Source organism: Desmodus rotundus, chromosome 4 (assembly GCF_022682495.2).
Source record: "Desmodus rotundus isolate HL8 chromosome 4, HLdesRot8A.1, whole genome shotgun sequence".
Lineage (NCBI taxonomy): Eukaryota > Metazoa > Chordata > Mammalia > Chiroptera > Phyllostomidae > Desmodus > Desmodus rotundus.
This window is the reverse complement of record NC_071390.1, coordinates 148223138-148242736: the sequence shown is the minus strand read 5'-3', so window position 1 is coordinate 148242736 and position 19599 is coordinate 148223138. Positions and strand designations below refer to the sequence as shown.

Below are 19599 nucleotides of genomic sequence, written 5' to 3'. Positions count from 1 at the left end.
CGACGATTTTATAATTGTTATAAATATGTTAAAGGAAATAAGAGAAGAGGTTAACAAAATAGGTGAAAAGATAAAGGATATCAACACATAAAAAATAATCAAATGGATATTGTAGAGCCATAAAATACAATATCTGAAGTTAAGATTTGAGTTCAAGAGAAAAAAGAGACTCAGCAAAAAGTAAATAACTAGAACTAGTGAACTCAAGGTCCATGGGAAAATGTACAAGGTAAAGCACAGAAATAAAAAAAGGAATGGAAAGAGCAAAACAGGATGAGAAACATAAGGCACTGAGTCATGTTATCTAACATACATGTAATTGGAGTACCAGGAGGAAAGAATAAGCAAAAGCAATATTTAAAAAGATGATCAAAGATTTTCCAAACTCATAAAAGACAGCAGTTCACAAATTTAAGAAGCACAAGAAACCTCCTGAACACCAAGCAAGATTAATATAAAGGGAAGCACACATAGGTACAGCATAGTGAAACTTGTGAAAACAAGATATAAAGAGAAAATCTGAAAATGGCCAAAAGCAATAGGCCACACTACCTTCAAACAAGCTACAATAAGATTGATGGATGACTATTCTATGGAACTCATTAAAATCAGAACACAACTGACTGACATCCTTAAATTTTAAGTGCACAATGGAAAAATACTGCCAAATGAAACTGTACCCAGAGAAAATGTATTTTTTAATGCAGACAAAATAAAGATGCTTTTGGACAAAAGGTGGGAGATTTTATCACAAGTAGACCCATTATACAGTAATACTAAAGGAAGTTATTCAGTCTGAACAAAAATGGTCCTAAATAGAACCATTGAACCACAGGAGAAAAATGAAGAGTTTAGGAAAGCATAAATAGGTAAGTAAATGTAACAGATTTCTGTCTATTTAAAGCAACAATCATAATGTCTTATGGCACTTTTATATATATGTAGAAATTAAATATATGGAAACAATAGAACACAGGATGAGTAGATGTAAATAGAGATATTCACATTTTTGTTTTGTTCAGAAAGTGGTAAAAGTCAACTGTAGTAAGTCAGAAAAGTATGTATAATCTCTAAGATAATTGCTAAAAAGTTATAAAAATGTTTAAACAAAAGCTAACATTTGATAAAATGGAATAATAAAAAATGTGATTAATCAAAAAGGAATAAAAGAAGAAAAAAGAAGAGATGGGATGAATAAAAAACCAATAACAAAAAGTTTTCTTAAATATCAGTAATTCATTGAATGTAAATGGGATTAGACCCCTAATTAAAAGCCAAATATTTTTGTATGCGATTTTCAACAATACTCCACTGTGTATAGTTTGCACAAGACATATTACTTAAATGGATACGGAAACAAAAGGTACATTATACAAACATTAACTAAAAGAAATCTGATATATTAACATCAGATAAAGTAGAGTGTAGGACAAGAAGTATGAGAGGTAAAAGGAACATTTTATGATAAAAGGGACAATTCGATTGGAAGACAGAACAGTTCTAAATTTATATATTAACTATAACTTCAAATATATAAAGGTAAAAATTAACAGGATAAAAAGGAGAAATAGACAAATCACTATCATAGTTGGAGAATTTAACAACCTTTTTTCAACCAATAATGTAACAAGTAGACTTTTAAAGTCTGTAAGGTTTATGTAGAATATTTAAGTACCATTAACCAGCTTGACCTATTGACCTGTTGTTGTCAGTGTTCTATATGGAGAACGTTATTCCAAGCAGCTGCAGAACACATATTGTTTTAAGTGTCCATAGAACTTCTACCAAAATAGAATGCGTGCTGAGCCAAAAAGCAAGTCTCAACAGATTTCAAAGGATTGAAGTCATACAGTATATGTTGCACAATGGATTGAAATGAGAAATGAATAACAGAAAAGAGTTAAAAAATACTCAATTTTCTTGGAAATTAGGCAACACACTTTAAAATAATCTATGGGGTGAAGAAATGAAATCACATTAGAAAATATTTTGAACTGAATCAGTATCAAAACTTGTGAGACACAGTTGAAGTAATGCTTAGGCAGAACTGTATCACTTTAAATGCACATATTTGAAAGGTGAGGTTGAGAGTCCATGGTCTAATCTTCCATCTCACAAAGCTAGAAAAAAGTGCAAATTAAATTTTAAAAAACTCCAGAAGACAGTAATTAACAAAGACAGGAGATAAAATGGGGAAAATTAACATAGTCAAAGTTGTTTATTTTGAAATTAAAAATTTGTTATCAATTAACAAAATTGATACACTACTAAGATAAAGCTGAAATTAATAATATCGGTATACAAAGGAAACATTAGAGATCCAAGAATATCTGAAGAATAAGAAAATACTATACTGTGAATAACTTTATGTCATACCTTTGACATCTTATAGGAAATAGGCAAATTTCTTGAAAAATACAACTTACCAAAATGACACAAAAGGAAGTAAAAAATCTAAGTAGTGCTATATCTTTAAAAGGCATTGAATCCATAATAAAAAAAATTTCCCCACCTCTAATAGTAAGTATTTTTCAACTGATTCAGGTATCAGTATTAGGTCTCTGAAAAATGTTTTTAGGATATTTAAAACTTCCATGTGGCTGACAAGTTCTACACTCAACCTGCTTTCCATTTGGGTCCTTTCAGATTGATTTCCACGTATTTACATTGCATCCCTTTTGTTGGAGGTTAAGGGGACACTTTAGCTATACCATATTTTTTTCATCCGGCTTCTGAACCCTTGAGAAGTAGACATAACTCAGATTAGAATAAAAATGTCAACTTCATGTGTAGAAAAACTGGGTAAAAGAATGTGCTCAGGTCTGCATCTAGCCTTCTTGTCCCTTCAGATTGGGTTGACTTAACTTGTCCTGTTGCATTTGCCATGTGGATGAGAGGAGAACGGATGTGGGTTTGGGAAACCGAGGTCTAAAAGAGAGTGAGAAACTGGTGACACCTGTGGCCAGATGTTTGCCCTGTCTCACCAAATACGTAGTGGGGGGGCGGGGTGGAGACAAAGCACCTGTCAATAGGGGTGAAGCCCTACTCTTACTCTTGCTCTTTCCAAGGAGTCAGACCTACTCTATTCATTTGGAACCCACTGCTAACCTACTTCTGGTTCCACATGTTATCTGGATCCTGCATCTTGAACAAGTTTTTATTTTTTTTATTTTTACAAAGATTTTTTTTATTGCTGTTCAATTACAGTTGTCTGCATTTTCCCCCTACCCCCTACCCCACCCCAGACAAACCCACCTCCCTCCCCCACCTCCACCCTCCCCCTTGGTTTTGTCCTTGAGTCCTTTATAGTAGTTCCTGTAAACCCCTCTCCCCACTGTCCCCTCTCCCCTCCCCTCTGGCTATTGTTAGATTGTTCTTAACTTCAATGTCTCTGGTTATATTTTGTTTGCTTTTTTCTTTTGTTGATTAGGTTCCAGTTAAAGGTGAGAAACTTGAACAAGTTTTTATAATTTTGATCTTTCCATAGAACTCCTCTTTTCTCTCCTGCCCCCAAATTTAAACCTGGCGTTTGTACATAGTGCCATTTCTAACCACCATTTCAATAAAAAGTATTGAATTTTTCTACCTCTAGATTTGAAAGGAGGGTGGATGTGTTCCTTTGCCCTCTACTGTCAGGTCAGTGGCCAGCGTGCCCCTCCTGTGCATCAGTTCCTTCTCTCACGCTTCCATCCCCCGTCTAACTCTCGTTAGACTTCAGGACATTGCTCCAACCTCCCCAATTATGTCAGTCAGCATCGGACTTGAAACTCTCCTCTCAACCCCTCACCCTGTGATTATAATCTCTTTCTCCTAGTTCATGTTACTGATTTTCTGATACAAAGAGCTTATTATTTTTTAACTTCCTCAGTTCCATCAACCACAATCATTTCAAAACCTCAAATACTAAAAGCCACCCCCCCTCATTTTTTCTCCTCCTCTCTGGCCATTTTTTGCTTTTAAAATCTTAAATTCAGACATTCCTTCATTCATATAGTGTCTCTCCATCTCTCCTTTCTTCCCTCCCTCTTCCCCCCTCTGTATCTCAATAGATGGTTTTACCATTGTATCTTAACTCCCGCAACTTTATTCCCTTACACACAGTTTTTATTTACATACATCACGCATCCTTTCCTCCATTTCTAATCACAGAGAACTGCTTCTCCTCTTTAACATGGCTAATTCTACCAGCGTTCTTGTTCTCATCTTCTCTTGCATTTGGTCCATTATTTATCAGTATCCCTTTATATACCTCCCTTTTACTGGCATTAATTTTTTTTTTTAAAAAGTATAGTGGAACCTCGGTTCTTGAACTTAATTTATTCCAGAAGGCTGTTCAAGCAGCAATTTGTTTGAAAAACAAATAATTTTGTCCCATTAGAAATAATGTAAGTTGAATTAATTTATTCCACACCCCCAAATGATTCCCTATTTTAACCTTTCTTATTTACAGGACATGTCTAATGTACTGCTAAATCTATTAGCACTCTAAAAACAAAAAGAACATGAAATGTAAGTGAAAATGTAACAGAAAGGAAATGAAATGTACAATAAAAAAATGGAAATTTACATACATGCTTGAACTTACCTTTAGTGTTGAGAGCTACTGATGACTGAGTGTGGAGAGGAGGGGTGGAGGGATGTTATTGTTTGGAAGGGGAGCCCCCTTTTATGAAAACATCAGGTTGCTGTTCTTCTGGGGTTCTTCCTCTCTTTTGTCTTTTTTCTCCACTAGACCTTGCTTCAGGCTCACTCGGCCTCCGTCTCACTAAAAACCTATCCAGTGACGATTATTTTTGCCTGAGTTTTATCACTTGCTTGAAGTGAAACACTGTGTTGTCATTAAATAAGTTTATCACATGGTTTGCTACTTCTTTGTCAGGGTGATATTTCTCAATAAAGTTTGCATTTGCCCCATTTCCCAAGCATTTCCTTGATAGTGAAGTAGGAATGTCCTCCTTTTCCTCCACCTCTGATGAAAGCCCCTCAGCTGCCATCTGTGGCTGCTCCCTCTGAAGGTCTCGGAGTTCCTCCGTGGGCAGCTCAGTGTTGTGGTCCTCCACCAACGCCTCCACGTCATCACCATCCACCTCCAGGCCCATGGACTTGCCCAGGGACACAGCGTCCTCCACAGCAGACACAGGCTCGTCCTCAAAGTCTCAGCAACAGACTCAGGCCAGTTTCTTCCAGGCTGATGGTCCTGGAAGGCACTCCCCCCCATGCTTTGTCTGTGAGCCTCAAGCAAGTGAGGATAGTAAAATGTTCCTTCCAGAACTCCCTGAGGGTTAAATCACTTTCAGAGGTCACTTCCAAACACCTCTCAAACAGTACATTTGTGTAGTTTCTTAAAATTAGAAGTGACCTGCTGGCCACGGGCTGGCTGAGAGGAGTTGTGTTAACGGGCAAAAACTGGACAGTGATGAAGCTCTACTCCTCCACCCACTCGACCTCCAAGGCTGGAGGGCGGGTAGGAGCATCGTCCGTTTACAAGGAGTGCCCCGTGTGGCAATGGCTTTTCCAAGAGGCATTTCTTCACATTTGGGGAAAACGCTTCCTGAATTCATTACTGTTAGTCCTCCACATCACATTAAACTTGTTTTTCATGACATTATTTTTTCTTGAAATCTCTCAGGTTTTCAGAATGGTAGACGAGCAGAGGCTTCAATTTAAAGTCTCCACCTGCATTCCCACACTAGGATGTCAGTCTGTCCTTCATTGGCTTGTATCCTGGTAGTGACTGCTCTTCCTGTGTGATGTAGGTTCTCCTTGGCATTTTCTTCCGGGAGACACCTGTCTCATCACAACTGAACACTTGTTGGGGGAAAAAAAATCCCTTGGCCTCTATGTGTTCTCGAAATTCTGTCGTGAAACTGTCAGCGGCTACTTTGTTAGAACTGGCAGCCGCCCCATGCCTCGCTACACTATGGACGCCACTTCTTAAGGTTATCGAACCAGCCCCACGAGCCTTCGGTGCATCACTTTCAGCAGTTGTTCCAGGGGTGTCTGTCAGGAGGTCAGTGTGCAGCATCTTTGCTTTTTCACATATCATTGCCTCCAAAATGCTACCACCAGCCGTCTGCTTTTCGTTTATCAACAATTTTTCTTCCTCTTCTATTGCCTGTGGTGGTTTCGTGAGCACCTTCGCGCCCTTAGCAACATCAGCGCTGTCAAAGGCCCCTCTATGTTGTACAGTTGTGCCCGTCATTGATTTCGCCCTGCCACACTCTAGGCACATCAGCCCTGCGAACCCTCTATCCTACTTTGCAATTATTTTTAAAGCTCTGTTGTTTTCACAACTTTCCCGTTTACTTTTCTGCCATCACTAACCTTCTTAGGACCCATAGTGACTTTCTGTACATATGTAATAATAACCAACAAAAGCAAAAACTCCTCACAAAAATATTCATAGCACAATTTCTTGAGATGTTAACAACACAAGGTTTAGTGGTAAATTGACTCTCACTCATGCCTTCTCTCCTTTGTCGCCTGAGAGACAGCTGACTGACTGGTCACACAGGTATCAGCATGAAAGGGTTGTGAGGTCAAGAAGTGAAGTTTTATTTGACAACCGAGACAGTTTTCCTGTGAACAACTGGGTTGAGAACCTAACTGAGGTGGGCGATGTTCAAGAACCAAAATTTGACTGTACCATTAAAGACTCAGCGTTGCTTTCAGACTGTGCCAGGCTCCTTGGAAGAGTAAAATTGACTAGTCAGTTCCACTTCTCCTTTTCCTTTAACCCCCCCAATTATTGGAAGTTTTCTTCTCTTTTATTGCCTTTCTAAAATTTCTTTCTGAGGCCCCAGTGACTGTTAGGGTCTTAGTCCTCGTGCTGCTCCGAGAAGCCGGACGGGGCTCTCCCTCCCGTTGCCCTTCGTTCTTGACTACACTGACGGGCATCAGTGTTTCGTGGAAAGCCCCCTCCTCAAATAAATAAATATTATAGGAGATAAGCAAGCTGTTCCATTGACTTGCTGGAGCAAGAGAGACCACACAGATGATTGTGAAGTGGTGCCTCCTTTGAGGAAATGAATTTAGATTTTTCTTGATTGTAGGTTGGGCTCTGAAGTTCTAATGTAAGACAGAAGTGGGGCGAGTCTTTGGATTGACTGATTTCTTAAGGTAACGGTCAGTGCACGCAGCCATGGTAATGATCGAGAAGAAAGTTCTGTTGAGGCCCCAGGCACCCTGCGTTTGTAACTGTGTAAACGAGCAGTGGTAATTGTTCCAGTGCGCAGTCTCGCGTTACCGATGGGGCGGTCATTCTGGTTCTCCGGGTCTCATCTGCACGCGTGTCTTCAGTGAGTTGTTCACTTTTTACTCTCTTTGCAGTTGCTCTGGTTTCTTCTTAACCACTGCAGTAACAAAAAGGTCTCACTGCCCCTTGTGATTCTCCTCATAGTAACTCGCACTCCAAAACCAGACCCATCTTTGTGAAATACGAATTCCAACATGTTTTCTGCTGAAAAACCTTTGATGCCTCCTTTTATGTACAAAATAGAATGCCTTGTACTGAATGTAGTATTGAACCGTCTTGGGCCACCCAAAATTCCAGTCCTTACCTGTCTGTTACCCTGTCAGTTTCCTGCTTCTCATCCTGCCCTCCCTCCCTCCTGCCCCCCCCTCATTCCTTCTCTCCCTCCCTCTCTCCTCCACTTCTTACTTTTCTCCTCCTTACCCCAAACTGTGCTCTTATTATAGAAGTGCACTGACGGTTTCTGAGCTCATGCTGTACATTGTGGCCACTTTACCTACAATAAAGGACCTTTTATTTCTTCCTGGAATGCTGTTTCCAAACCTAACTTGGTTCTCATTGTTAAAAGTTCTATTTCTTGATCTATTTAAATTTTACCTTTATAGTGTGTGCTAGTTTGCTAGGATCTGTTTGCTCAGGTTTGGAAGCTCGGAGTCCAAAGTCAAGGTGTCTCCAGGTTTGATTTTGTTGTAGACTCTCCCCTTGCCTTGCAGATACTCGCTTCTTGCTGTGTCCTCATACGGTCTTTCCTCTGTGTGCACACATCCCCGGTGTCTGTCTGTGTGTCCTGTTCTCTTGTAAGGACGTCAGTGATATTGGATTACGGCCCACCATAGGGGCCTCACTTTAACTTAGTCACCTCTGTAGGGTCCTTATCTCCAAACACAGTCACATTCTGAGGTATCGGGGGTTGGGGTGTCAACACATGAATCTGGGGTGGAGGGAACACAATTCAGTCCATAACACAGGGCCTTCCCACATGCTCCATGTAGCAGTCAACCCTCCCCAAAGTCCCATAGCAGCTTTACAACTGGTAGCACTGGGTGCAGAGTCATCCATGTTCTTCTGTCCCCTCTGGTGGTTTGTACTTTTCTTGAGAACAGAAACTATCTCTTACTCTAATACTCCCCTAACACTGAATAGGGCTTGATTGTTGGCTAAATTTTAAATGTATAATCTAATGTAAATCAGGCCAAATAATATACTTTCCAGAATTTGTAGGAAATTAACAAAATATATGAATGGAATATGTTACATCTCCTATTTTACAAGTCTTTGAACATAGTTTGAGATTTTTATCTTAGGCCTTTAAATTATACATAGTATAAGTGCTTTCTATTTTATAGGATTTTATATAACTCTTTTATGGTCTTTAAAATATAATCATCTAATTGACTTCTATAAGCTACCTATCAATTATTTCCATTTCATTACTCTCATTAAATTTGTTTTCAGGTAAAGATGAATACCGTGTCTTTTTGGAAACTGAAAATTTGACTTTTAGAAGACATTTGCTAACTCAGATTACTTCAAGTAAGTTTCCTCTCATCCATCTTAGCACCCACTTAAGATTGATTTAAAATGTAAAGAATTAAGTCCACTACCTCTGACTCTTTCTCAACTCTCAGATTTCTCAGAGTATCTTAGCTTCACCTTGTATGTTGAATCACACATCTTGGAAAATAGTGGAACAATGACTTTTATTACATTTCATGTGCTTATTAAAATTAATGTTTAAACTTGTGGCATTATATTTAAAATGAGACTAATACCTCAGAATAATCTTTTGTTTCAGTTCTAGTCACCACAGTCCTGACTATGTGCCAAACTCATGCTTTTAAAGTGATTTTTGCATTGTAGGTAATATTTTGTTTTTCAGTTTAAGTCTTTATCTGGCTTTTCTAATGATTTATGCCTTCTTGATCATTAAAGGGAGATATTTAGCAGTTAAATAACACTTGAATCTTAAAGGTATAAGTATTTATTAAACAATGTAGCTTTGAAAAGTCATCTTAACCAACCTCAACGCTTAGAATTATCCCCTAATGGTCTTTTGTCTTCATTCTCACTCCATATTCTGCTGCCAGATGGGTCTGTGTATAGAATCACTGCAGTAATGGTAAAACCCTTTAGTGATTCCTACTCACTGTTGGGCGGCACCCATGCTCCTTTGCCTGGCATTCAAAGCCCTCTACCAAGCTCCTGAAAATATCCCCCACTTTCACCCGCTGGACTCTTTCCTGTGTTTTGAATTCTCATTGTCTTGACTTGTACTATTTTTTCTTGATGTTTTTCTGTGATGTTCCCTGTTCTTCCTCCCTTATCGTTTCCTTTGCCAGTTGAAATCTTGTACAAGTTCTCAAGACTCAGCCCAGGTGCCAGCTCCTCCATGAAGCTTTCCCTGATTGCTCCAGCTGGAAGCATTAGTTTGCCATCTGCTACTTCATCTGATATTTTGTTTTTGTCACTAAGATAGCACATTTTATCTTGCAGTTTTATTACTTATGTTTGTCTGTCTTATCTTGCCAACTAGGTTATAAGGACTATAAAATCAAGCCTCTTGTCTGACTTATTTCCACCTCTCACAGCCTTCAGCATAGTCTTTAACAGAGTTTAGTAAATATTTGTTTAATAAATTAAGAATGTGTCTGGATTTTTCTCCTATCATGCCAGCCGTTTTTTACCCTTGTAGACACACATGGCTTCTATCCATGGCGACTGTTCATTGCCGTTATGCGCTCCTGGCAGACGTTCCTTCTGCCATTTTATCCTAGAAAATACTGCCCATAGTGTAATTAACAAGACAGACTCAGTTCCCAACCTAAGAAATAAACTGTATTCCAGAAGTTCATGTCTAATTCTGCTGTTTGGAATGCAGAAAGCATTTTTCCACAAAAACAATGTTATAAATAGTGCTTAAGTTCTCAGCTGTCCTCCCAAAACTGTTTAACTCGTAAGTGCCAGCACTGATTTAACTACAGAGAGTCACCTTGTACAACACTGCTTTGCAGAGAAAGTCTATGTTTTGGCTGTGGAGACACATCTGCCACAGCCCAGGGGCAGAACAGCCAGTTTCTGGGCAGCTCGAGCAGCAGGAGGGCAGGAGCTGTGTCTCCAGCAGTGGCTCAACGTATCTGATGCTCCCGCACCACTGGCTTTGTAGTTTCTAGTACTTGCATAAATGGCATTTACCTGCGGCTTGCTGGTTCTCTTGCGTCCTCTAAATTGAGGGCAAGGGGACTCCTGCTCTTCTGGTTCTCCCCACAATAGATTAAGATGGTAAACAGGGCTTCAGCTGTCTCCTATCATGTGGGTGGGTCATTTTTAAGTGAGGTAATTGACAGGTTAGGAACTGTTTTACTATGTCCCCCTTTCTGTTGGTCTACAAACTTACGGGAATTGAATATGTAGGGGTGGGCAAAAGTAGGTTTACAGTTGTGAGTTATTCTTTTACTATTATGCTTGTATTGTATGTTCTTCCCTATGAACAACTGTAAACCTACTTTTGCCCACCATGTGTAAACATAGAAAATACTTCTTCCTATAGGAAAAACACATTTATAGGTTTAAACAAATATAAAACAAATATAAAAACCTTGTATTTAACATCACATTAGTTTTTGTGAACAAGTGATTATCATTTCTTCATTTCTACATGGGCATAGCGACACTTCCCGCAAAAACACGTCAGTGTGTGCATACACAAGCCTGGAGGTTGACAGTTTATTTTGTCAGCCTGTAAGAAAATGCGTTCAGTCATCCTAAGCTTTGAGCACAAGAGTGAAAGTCTACTTGTGCTTCATGCCATTGTAGGTGCTAGGGGCTATGGAAAGAGAACCAATGTATTATGAAATTTTGCTTTTCCTCCAGGATTCTGAAATGCAAGGAGTAAGTATGAAAGAAACAGAGTTCAAACAATATGTTATTAATTGCCATAAAATACTTCATGAGGATAACAAATGCTCTTGGAGTGTGAGAGTGGCAGTATCCTTATGCTTCACCCTGGTTCTAAAGGTAGGGGTGGGATTTCAGTCAGTCTCAGAGCACCGGCGTTCAACCGGTGTGCCCGGGGATCTGTAAAACGTGAGGTACCTGACTTTCTAGTCAGGAGCACCGGCCTCTTTTCCCTTAGATTGCCAAGTTTAAAAGTGGCAACAGTCAACACAATAGACATCCAGCGTGAATCAATCAAAATTTTACCTGTTTTTGTCAGATCAGCAAAAAAATACAATGTGTGATGTGCTGCAGAGGTTTAGTAGTTAGTTTATGTGTGCCACGAGATGAAAAAGGTTGAAAATTGCTGGAATAGAGGAATAGTGAAGATTTAAAGAAAGAGCTGGGAGAAGACTTATATTCCAGGTTGGTCTAACAGCACGAAGAGAGGACCAGAGATGCAAAACCAAACAAAGCCACAGTACTGGCTGCAGGAGAAGGCTTGGTCCCTGTCGGGTGCAGTGATAGGTGGGAAAATTACACCGGTGGTTCAAGTTTGGCAACGAGTAAGAGTTACCCATAGATATTTTTAAAAATGCAAGTCCCCCGATCTTTCCCCAGAACTAATAAATAGAATTTCTGGGGCATGAGACATAAGCCTGTTTTCTTTCAGAGCTCCCCTAGTGACTGAGAATCCCCTGAATTAGAAGGATGGGCCAGATTTAATGGAGCCATGAATGCCTTGCTGAGGAGCTGGGGCTCTCTCTCTCTCAAGGAGCGGGAAGCCCTCAGAGGCTTCTGAGACGGGTGACATGATCAGATTGACAGGTGTCAAAATAAATGATTCATCCACGGCTTATGAATGGAAGAGAAATAAGAAACAGCTTGAATTAGAGCAGCGGTGGTGGGGAAAAAGAGATGGTAACATTTTTAAGGGTACTTAGATGTGTGGGAGTTGATGATGTCAGCCCTGACCTCAGCATGATTTGTTTTATAAACTGATTATAAAGCTTCACCCTCATTAATGTGATCTCTTTTCTCTTACAACCTGGCAACTTAAACAGTAATTTCAGCCAGTAAGTTTTTGCATTAATGGAAGGAAACCATTGTCTACTCATGTACATGTCTAACTCGCAACGTAAGTGCAGTTGTATGTATGAGGAATATGACCTTTAACATAATCGTTAGAAAGTATTTAAACCACCCACGTATGTAGTGATACAACCTCAGTTCTACCGGAAGGTGCAAAAAACTGGAGTCACATATGTAAGGTAGTTATTGGCACATAACTCTGTAACATTTGGTCAAAATTTGAAGAAATATTCTAAATCATGCTCTGCATTTTAATATTTTTAGCATCAGATTTGATAATTGCCTAGTTTTTCTGGCAGCAGACCCATGCATGCCTCCTGACAGCAGCGACTGCGCTTCCTCCGAGCTGACGTTTCTGTTCTGTCCTCAGCCACTGTCAGTGTAGCCCCAGACGCCCTGTCCATCCCTGCTAGTGCCTGTCCATGAGTGCCCCCAGCAGAGAGGAGATTTAAAGGAGTCCGATTTAAACTTTTCTTGTGTTGCTGACAAGTTGGACGACGCTGGGGACTCTCCGGGCCAATGTGGGGTAAGGCAGCTGCTAGGGCACCCCCACTCAGGAGTCTCAAACCATGCCACTAGTCGGAAATGTTTTATCCCTCTTTGATGTGTTTTGAATATGTTATGTTTGAAAAGAATGAGCCATATTTATTAGCTGGCAGAGAATAAGTTCAAGGAGTGGTCTGACCCCTTTCGAAAAGACTCAACATTATGGATTTTTTTCTTTTTGAAAGGACCACTCTTTTGGCTACTCTGAAGTGGTGCACACCACAATTTCCCTGTGGTCTTCTTCGCTTATGATGGTGAGCTTGTTGTTGTCTTACTAATATCCCCGTATCCCTCGAGTTACTTTTCTGTAGCTATTTAGGTTTTCACTAATCATCCAGGTGTTCAACCAGAGAATGGGTGGTCTGCTTAGATTTGAAGGGTCCTGTAGGAGAAAGGGAGGGGAGAGAACTAATATTTGTCAAGTATCCTCTCTGTGCTGTGTTCTTTACATGTATTTTCATCATTTTAACTCCATTTTACCTGTGACCAATGTGGGGTTTAGAGAGGTTTAAAAATTTATCTGACATCAAAACTAAGTAGAACTTGGTTTTGACCCCAGGTCTATCTGACTGTCTAAACAGCCTGGTCTTACAAGTCTGCGTGACTTTTCTTTATTGGGAAAAGATCAGCAAACTCAGATTCAGGGGCGTTGAGTACAAGCTCTCCCTCTGTCACTGACAGTGTTGAACACGTTGTTTAAAGCTCTCAGCTTTAGTTCCCTCATCTGTCATATGGTGATAAAACCCAAATGGCCAGTAACACAGGTTTTATTGGCCAGGTTACTGGCCAATATTACAGGTATAACAACCAAAGGAAGATGAGAGATTTTTAATTCAAGCAAAAAACAAATTAAGAAAACAAAACAAAACATGAAATTTGATGACTTGTACAGATTGTGTGGCATTTCACTTCTTAGCGTTGCTCTACAGACTTTCCAAAATAATGCCTGTCAGTTTTGCAAGTCCAAACACCGTGGTGTGCCAGACCGCATCACTGGATTTAATAGCTCAGCATAGCAGATTGTCCTGGCAACACATCAGTTACTTGCTTTCGCTTACCAGAAGCAATCATTAGTCTTTATGCCATATCAACTAGGTCTGAACTCTGGAAGGTACTGAAGAAATGTTCGTAGCCAATGAGGACCAAGATGATTCTAAGACTACTTAATAGCAATAGACTTAATGGACTATAGTTGATGTTAACATTCTCAAAAAAAAAAAAATCTTTATATATTTGAAATTTTTTTTACAAGCCTGAGTAATAAAGTCATATTTTATAAAACCGTTTTGCACACAAAACTGCTTTTCAAAAATGTTTCCAGTTTCCTGGCAACTTTTATAGGATTACAGGATGGTGAAGACCAAAAGACAGCAATGAGTTATTGTAATCCATTTACGCTTCTTTAAGTATACATGTAAGAAATTAGGGAACTCTTCATATTAGAAGGACAGTACTGTGATGAAGTGGCAGCGAGCCTGGGAAGTACCAATGTCATGTCCTAAGCTAACCTAAAACCTTTACCCAATGAAAGCTCTAAGCCTCTTATACATTGGACTGGCAAAGACAAATGCCTTAGGAAGACCAGTTGACATAGTAGAGGAATGGATCAGGCTTCAGCTACGAATCCAGAAGCATGCACCTGTTCAGTCTTGGATTCCTAAGTGTGTAGGACTCTTCTGCACCTGCCATACTCAGTATATCTCAGCGTGGGTTCCCTAGTCCTCAGGGGCTGTCTTCCACAAGGCTCTCAGGGCCGGCACCAGGCCTGCTTCCTAAGGCTGGTGGGTGCCTGGCCCAGTGAAGGGAAGGGAGAGTAGACATGGAAAGCAAAGAAAACACACAAAGTAGAGAATTGTGGCCAGATTTGGTCCATAGATGTGTCATGTTTGTTTGTACAAAACTTGTTTTATGGATTAGTCATTAGTGTTACTTTAACTAGTTACTGATGTAATTTGTTGTTAACTAATTTAAGGTACAAATCCAGATTTCTGGGTTCTCTTGAAAAGTGAAATGTAGCAACTTCAGGCCTACTTTTCCATGGATCAGTAGTCAGGTAGAGTGAAGTAGAAGCTGCTCTCCAGTGCTCACAGCCCTACCCCAGCAGTTGAGTTTCTTTAAATAGAATTAAGAGGAAAGTTGAATGTTATTTATACTGCCATCTGTGTTAAAATTGGAAATAATCGGTTGATAGGATGACATTTTTCAGCATAAGTGAAAAAAGGCATTAGTTTCCTAGGGTTATCATAACAACAGAAACGTATTCTCTCACTGTTCTAGAAGCCAGAAGTCTGAAGTCAAGGTGTTGGCATGGCCGTGCTCCCTCAGAGGCCTCTAGGGGATGATCCTTCCTGCCTTTTCCAGCATCTGATAGCCCTAGACGTTCTTGCTTTGTGGGAGCACAACTCTAGTCTCTGCCTCCATCTGCTCTTGGCTGTCTCCCCTCTGTGTCCAACTTCCTCTTCTTATAAGGAAAGCAGCCATATTGCATTAGGACCCACCCTAATCCAGTATAACCTTACCTTAACCTGATTACATTTACAAAGTTCCTATTTCCAAATAAGGTTACATAACATTTGGGGGAACACAACAACACATAATAGGTGGCATATTTCATTGTGGAATAGTGATTTAAGAGCAGAGTGCCTGGATTCATATTTACAACTTATTTACTGTGTGATTTTGGACAAGCTGCTTACCCCTCTCAGTGCCTCCATGGCCTCATGTATAAAATGAAGATAATGGTACCTACCTCATGGGGCTGAAGTATGGACAAAATGAGTTAATACAGATAAAGCACTTGCTATGTGTAGCACATACTAAGTGCTCAGTAAACTGAACTGGTATTATTATTACTAGCTGTTATTCATACAAAATTTTTATATATGCAAGGAGTAATAGTGCCAAAAAACTATGATTTAAGATAGCTTTATGAAACCATGAACAAGCTACAAACAGTAGATAGAAATGATGCATAAAAGGAACAAATTAAAAAGGTGAGAGACTGAAATTTAATAAGATTAACTTTTTAATGAAAATAAAATAATTGCAATACATGTAAAATGCTTGACCTCCTCACTCTTTTAGATTAGCTGCCCAGGCGCTCTGAGCATGTGAGACTCCAATCCAGAAGCTCCAGTACTGACCCTTGGGTTGGCCAGCGCAGTGGCCGGTGGAGAATAATGAGGAAGTCACTCCAGGGAGAGCCTCCAAGGAACACATGACCTCAAAGCATTCCTACATGTTCCCTTGGGATTTTGTTATTATTGTTTACCTCCTTCCTATAAATCCCAGGGTTGAAATTACCCTGTTTTCCAGTCTCTGGGTCAGAGATTCAGGCCGAATAATTCTTTGAATTTAAATCATACTTTTCCTCCTAAGGGAGCAGTTACTTTCAGCTAACTTACTTCATTTTTCCATATAAGCTTTATGTAGGATAGCCATATGCCTTGAGTTTTAATACACACTGAGAGCTCTGACAGGGAAGGTTTAGAGAAATGGTAAGACTTTTTGAAGTACCTGGATGAAAAGTTTTGTGTAGGATAGTGGCTCCGGGGTTCGTAGTACCATGGAACGTGTACAGGGGTGGGCAAAAGTAGCTTTACGGTGGCGATACAAATAAATAACATAATAATACAGGAGTAAACTGTGTTCGCAGACTTGTAGCTGCAGATCTACTTTTGTCCACCACTGTTGGCCTCATTCTCAAACTGCTACCCTGAAAACATGGGAATACTCAAATAAAATCAAAGTATCTTACCTAAGTGGTGAAAGGGACATATGTTTATGTTATTTATGATCTGTGATTTTATTTAATAAAAGAAGTTAGGCTGTTTAATTTTTGGCAATGAAGTGGTGCGTTGTAGTTCAAGTATTAGTAATTTGGAACATTTTGATTAAATGAATTCATCAGGACTCCTTCGGTTGCAAGTGAAAGAAAACTAGCTCAAGCCAGCTTACAAAAATAAAAGGAACTTAATTGTTTATATAACTTTGGTTTCCAGAGGTTCATCTGGCTTCAGGCATGGTTGCAGCCAGGAACTCCAATGATCTCATCAGGACTTTTTCGGCCCTGCTGTTTTCTTTATTCATCATTCTCCAAACAGGCATGTGACCAGTGAGATGACCACCAGCAGCTTGAGACTGTGGCCTTCCTAGTTGAGCAATCCCATCAGAAAGAGAGTGTCTTGGGCCAAACATCCAGCTCTGCCCAGAGAAGATGCGGGTTTGACCTCGTGTGTGATATCCCAGGGAATGGGGTACTCTGTGGGCCCAGCTAAAGCATGTTTCCCCAGTGCTGCAGGAGTGGGCCCTGGCCCAGGGGCTGAGGGAGGCTTCCTCCAGAGCAATTAGAAGAAGGGCGATGGGTGGAATGTGTTCTCAGCAGACCGAAACGGCAGTGCGTTCAAACTGTTACAAGTGGTCTGTGAAATAATCTAGAGACTCTATCTTCTGTTTTTAAAATGGCAAATGAAGAACTTTCTGCCTTCTATTAAATCCTTCCAAAACAAAATAGGAAACAGAAATTTCAGTTCTTTCTTTGATAAAAAGTAGGTGACATCAGTAACTCTAATCTGTAAATGTGAACAGAAAGTATGAGTATGGTGGTGAGATTTAGTAGAACAAAGGAAGATGAAGACCTGCAGAGGACGACAACAATGCCAGGAGGCAATTTTGCCGTGCAGAGCCTCAGGAGGCCGTGTGATTAGAGGTATCAGGGTAGGCCAAAGAAGGAAGTAAGGCATGGGGCTAGAAACACCATCAGCTGGAAGTCTGTAAAGGGATCAGTTGGACACTCACTGACCTCATGGACCTAAGGACCTCCTTATCTCATCCCAGAAGATGGGAGCTTTATTCTCTGGAGATGTTGAAGCTACAGGGGACCTAGGCACAGGGTTATGTGAACATTGGAAGCTGCACTTCAGTAAAAGTCTGCCCTGCTCTAAGAGCACCAGGCTAAGTTCCAGAGACAAACTGAACAGCCCTACAGAAAGGCTCTGAGGCGGTGCCCCCACGGAGAAAGCCAGCTTGCTGTCCAGTTGCTCTTCAGTGAAGCTCACCTTCAACAGCTCAACCCCACACACAGAGCCACCAACTTGCCATACTAGTAATGTGCACCGAGGTGGGGATGGTCAGCCAAGGATCCCCACATATTTGGGAATGCCTCCAATATAAAGGCAAAGATAAAGTAAACAGAAACAAAGAAGTCTGGTGAGACAATAACTGTCCTTGTTATCTTTGAAAATGTGATAAATTTTTGCATAGAAAATAGTCTTTTTTAAAAAGGAGAATTAAAGGAAAGAAAAAATAAGGAACAAGAAATAGCTTACAAAAATTAGAAATGTAATGGCTGAAATAAATTCACTGGAGAGGTTGAAAGATGAATTTGAGGAGGAAATAATTAGAGGTGCAACCCGGGAGGTCTAGTAGCTCACTATACAAGGGAGAAACAGAAGAGGATTATCAAAGAAATTATATAAGACATTTTCCTAGAACAGAAGGGAGAAGTAAATGTTAACGTTTCTAGAGAAGAAAGAAAATTGTCATATACAAAGTGTTTTAAATAAGAACAAAGAGACTTCTCTACATCAATACTGATAGTGTTGTGAAGTGTTCTCTTAAGGGATAATTTTTATCATAAAAAAGCACTTCTTTTACCTGAGAGTTACTGTCAAATATCTCTAAATATAAAGTTTCTTAGCACACTAAACATATTCCACTTATAAATTTCCCATCATTTAAACTGAGTTTTTGTGTATTCTGAGGTACATCTGCAAATTTGGGTTTCAGAGATTTAGGGTATGTTCATGGTACTTATTCTCGTTCCTTATTTTTTGATTCACTAATACATGCAACAGATGATTAGAGCATTCTTTTCTCAAGGTACTGTGGGATTGATATTTCTTATTTTATATGTGTCCCAACAAATAATGACTTAAAGTGGCAAAGTGTAGGGTCCTAGTGTCTTTAAATGTTTGGCTATTATTTTATACATATAAAAAGCTAAATAGTTATGAGTTATAAGATACCAATATAGAATATTAGCTTTTATCTTATCTTTTATCAATGAAGCAGACAGAGTCCTGAATGCTGTTTTCTTCTAAAAATTAGAGGTGGCATCAGAAGTTCAAATTTAGCAGGCATATTTTTAAATTTTAATCATTTGAAAAATATTTTTAGGATTTAATATATATTATTGAATAATATTATGGTTAATATTGACTGTATAGCTAATAAAATATACTATTATGGTATTTTTAGATTAACAATCTTCTCCAAATTACATTTGGTTTTTAAAACATTCTACCTTTTAGTAAATATTCCAAAAGAATTGTCATTTTCACGTGCTAGTGGAGGACCCCCCCACCACCTTTCTGGATTAGTTTCTAAAGCCTAATGAAATGGGAGGCAAGTGTCTTCTCCCACTTAAAAGAGGTATACTTTATTTCTCAATGATTATCATGAGACCAAAATAATACAGGAAAATCAAGAAATGAAGAGTGCCAGGATTTTTCTTGCTAATACAACTTTTTAGAATTCTGCTGACTTGCTTTTGCTATAAAAACCAGACCAACTAGTCGAGTATGGGTTTTGCAGGTGCTGACATTTTGTAGGGGTTTTTGCAGTTGTTTTGGTTCAGTACGGTCAAGAATTTTAAATTAGAATGATAGAACTGGAGGCCATCCTCTCATTCATTTTACAAATCCAGGGAAAGCATGACGTACCCAGAGTGACACAGTTAATGGATTGGATGAGAGTCATGGCCTCCTGGCAGTCAG

The 19599-nt window shown here is 39.5% G+C and overlaps 1 protein-coding gene across 10 annotated transcripts in view; it reads left to right on the top strand.

The window, feature by feature from the left end:
* Positions 1–19599, top strand: part of ZNF438 (zinc finger protein 438) — a 170361-nt gene that overhangs the window by 72776 nt on the left and 77986 nt on the right. For 6 of the 10 annotated variants that reach the window (XM_053923024.2, XM_053923018.2, XM_053923019.2 and 3 more), the window contains one exon: positions 8708–8785. The exons of 2 other annotated variants lie outside the window; for them this stretch is intronic. Coding sequence is in view for 2 of the 8 variants with exons in the window: in XM_053923016.2 (XP_053778991.1) it covers positions 17931–18031 (101 nt within the window). In the remaining 6 variants the exon portion in view is untranslated. Of the gene's footprint in view, positions 1–8707; positions 8786–13008; positions 13078–16824; positions 18032–19599 lie in introns of all 10 variants that reach the window. 2 more of the 10 variants (XM_053923016.2, XM_053923017.2) reach the window with 2 other exon arrangements.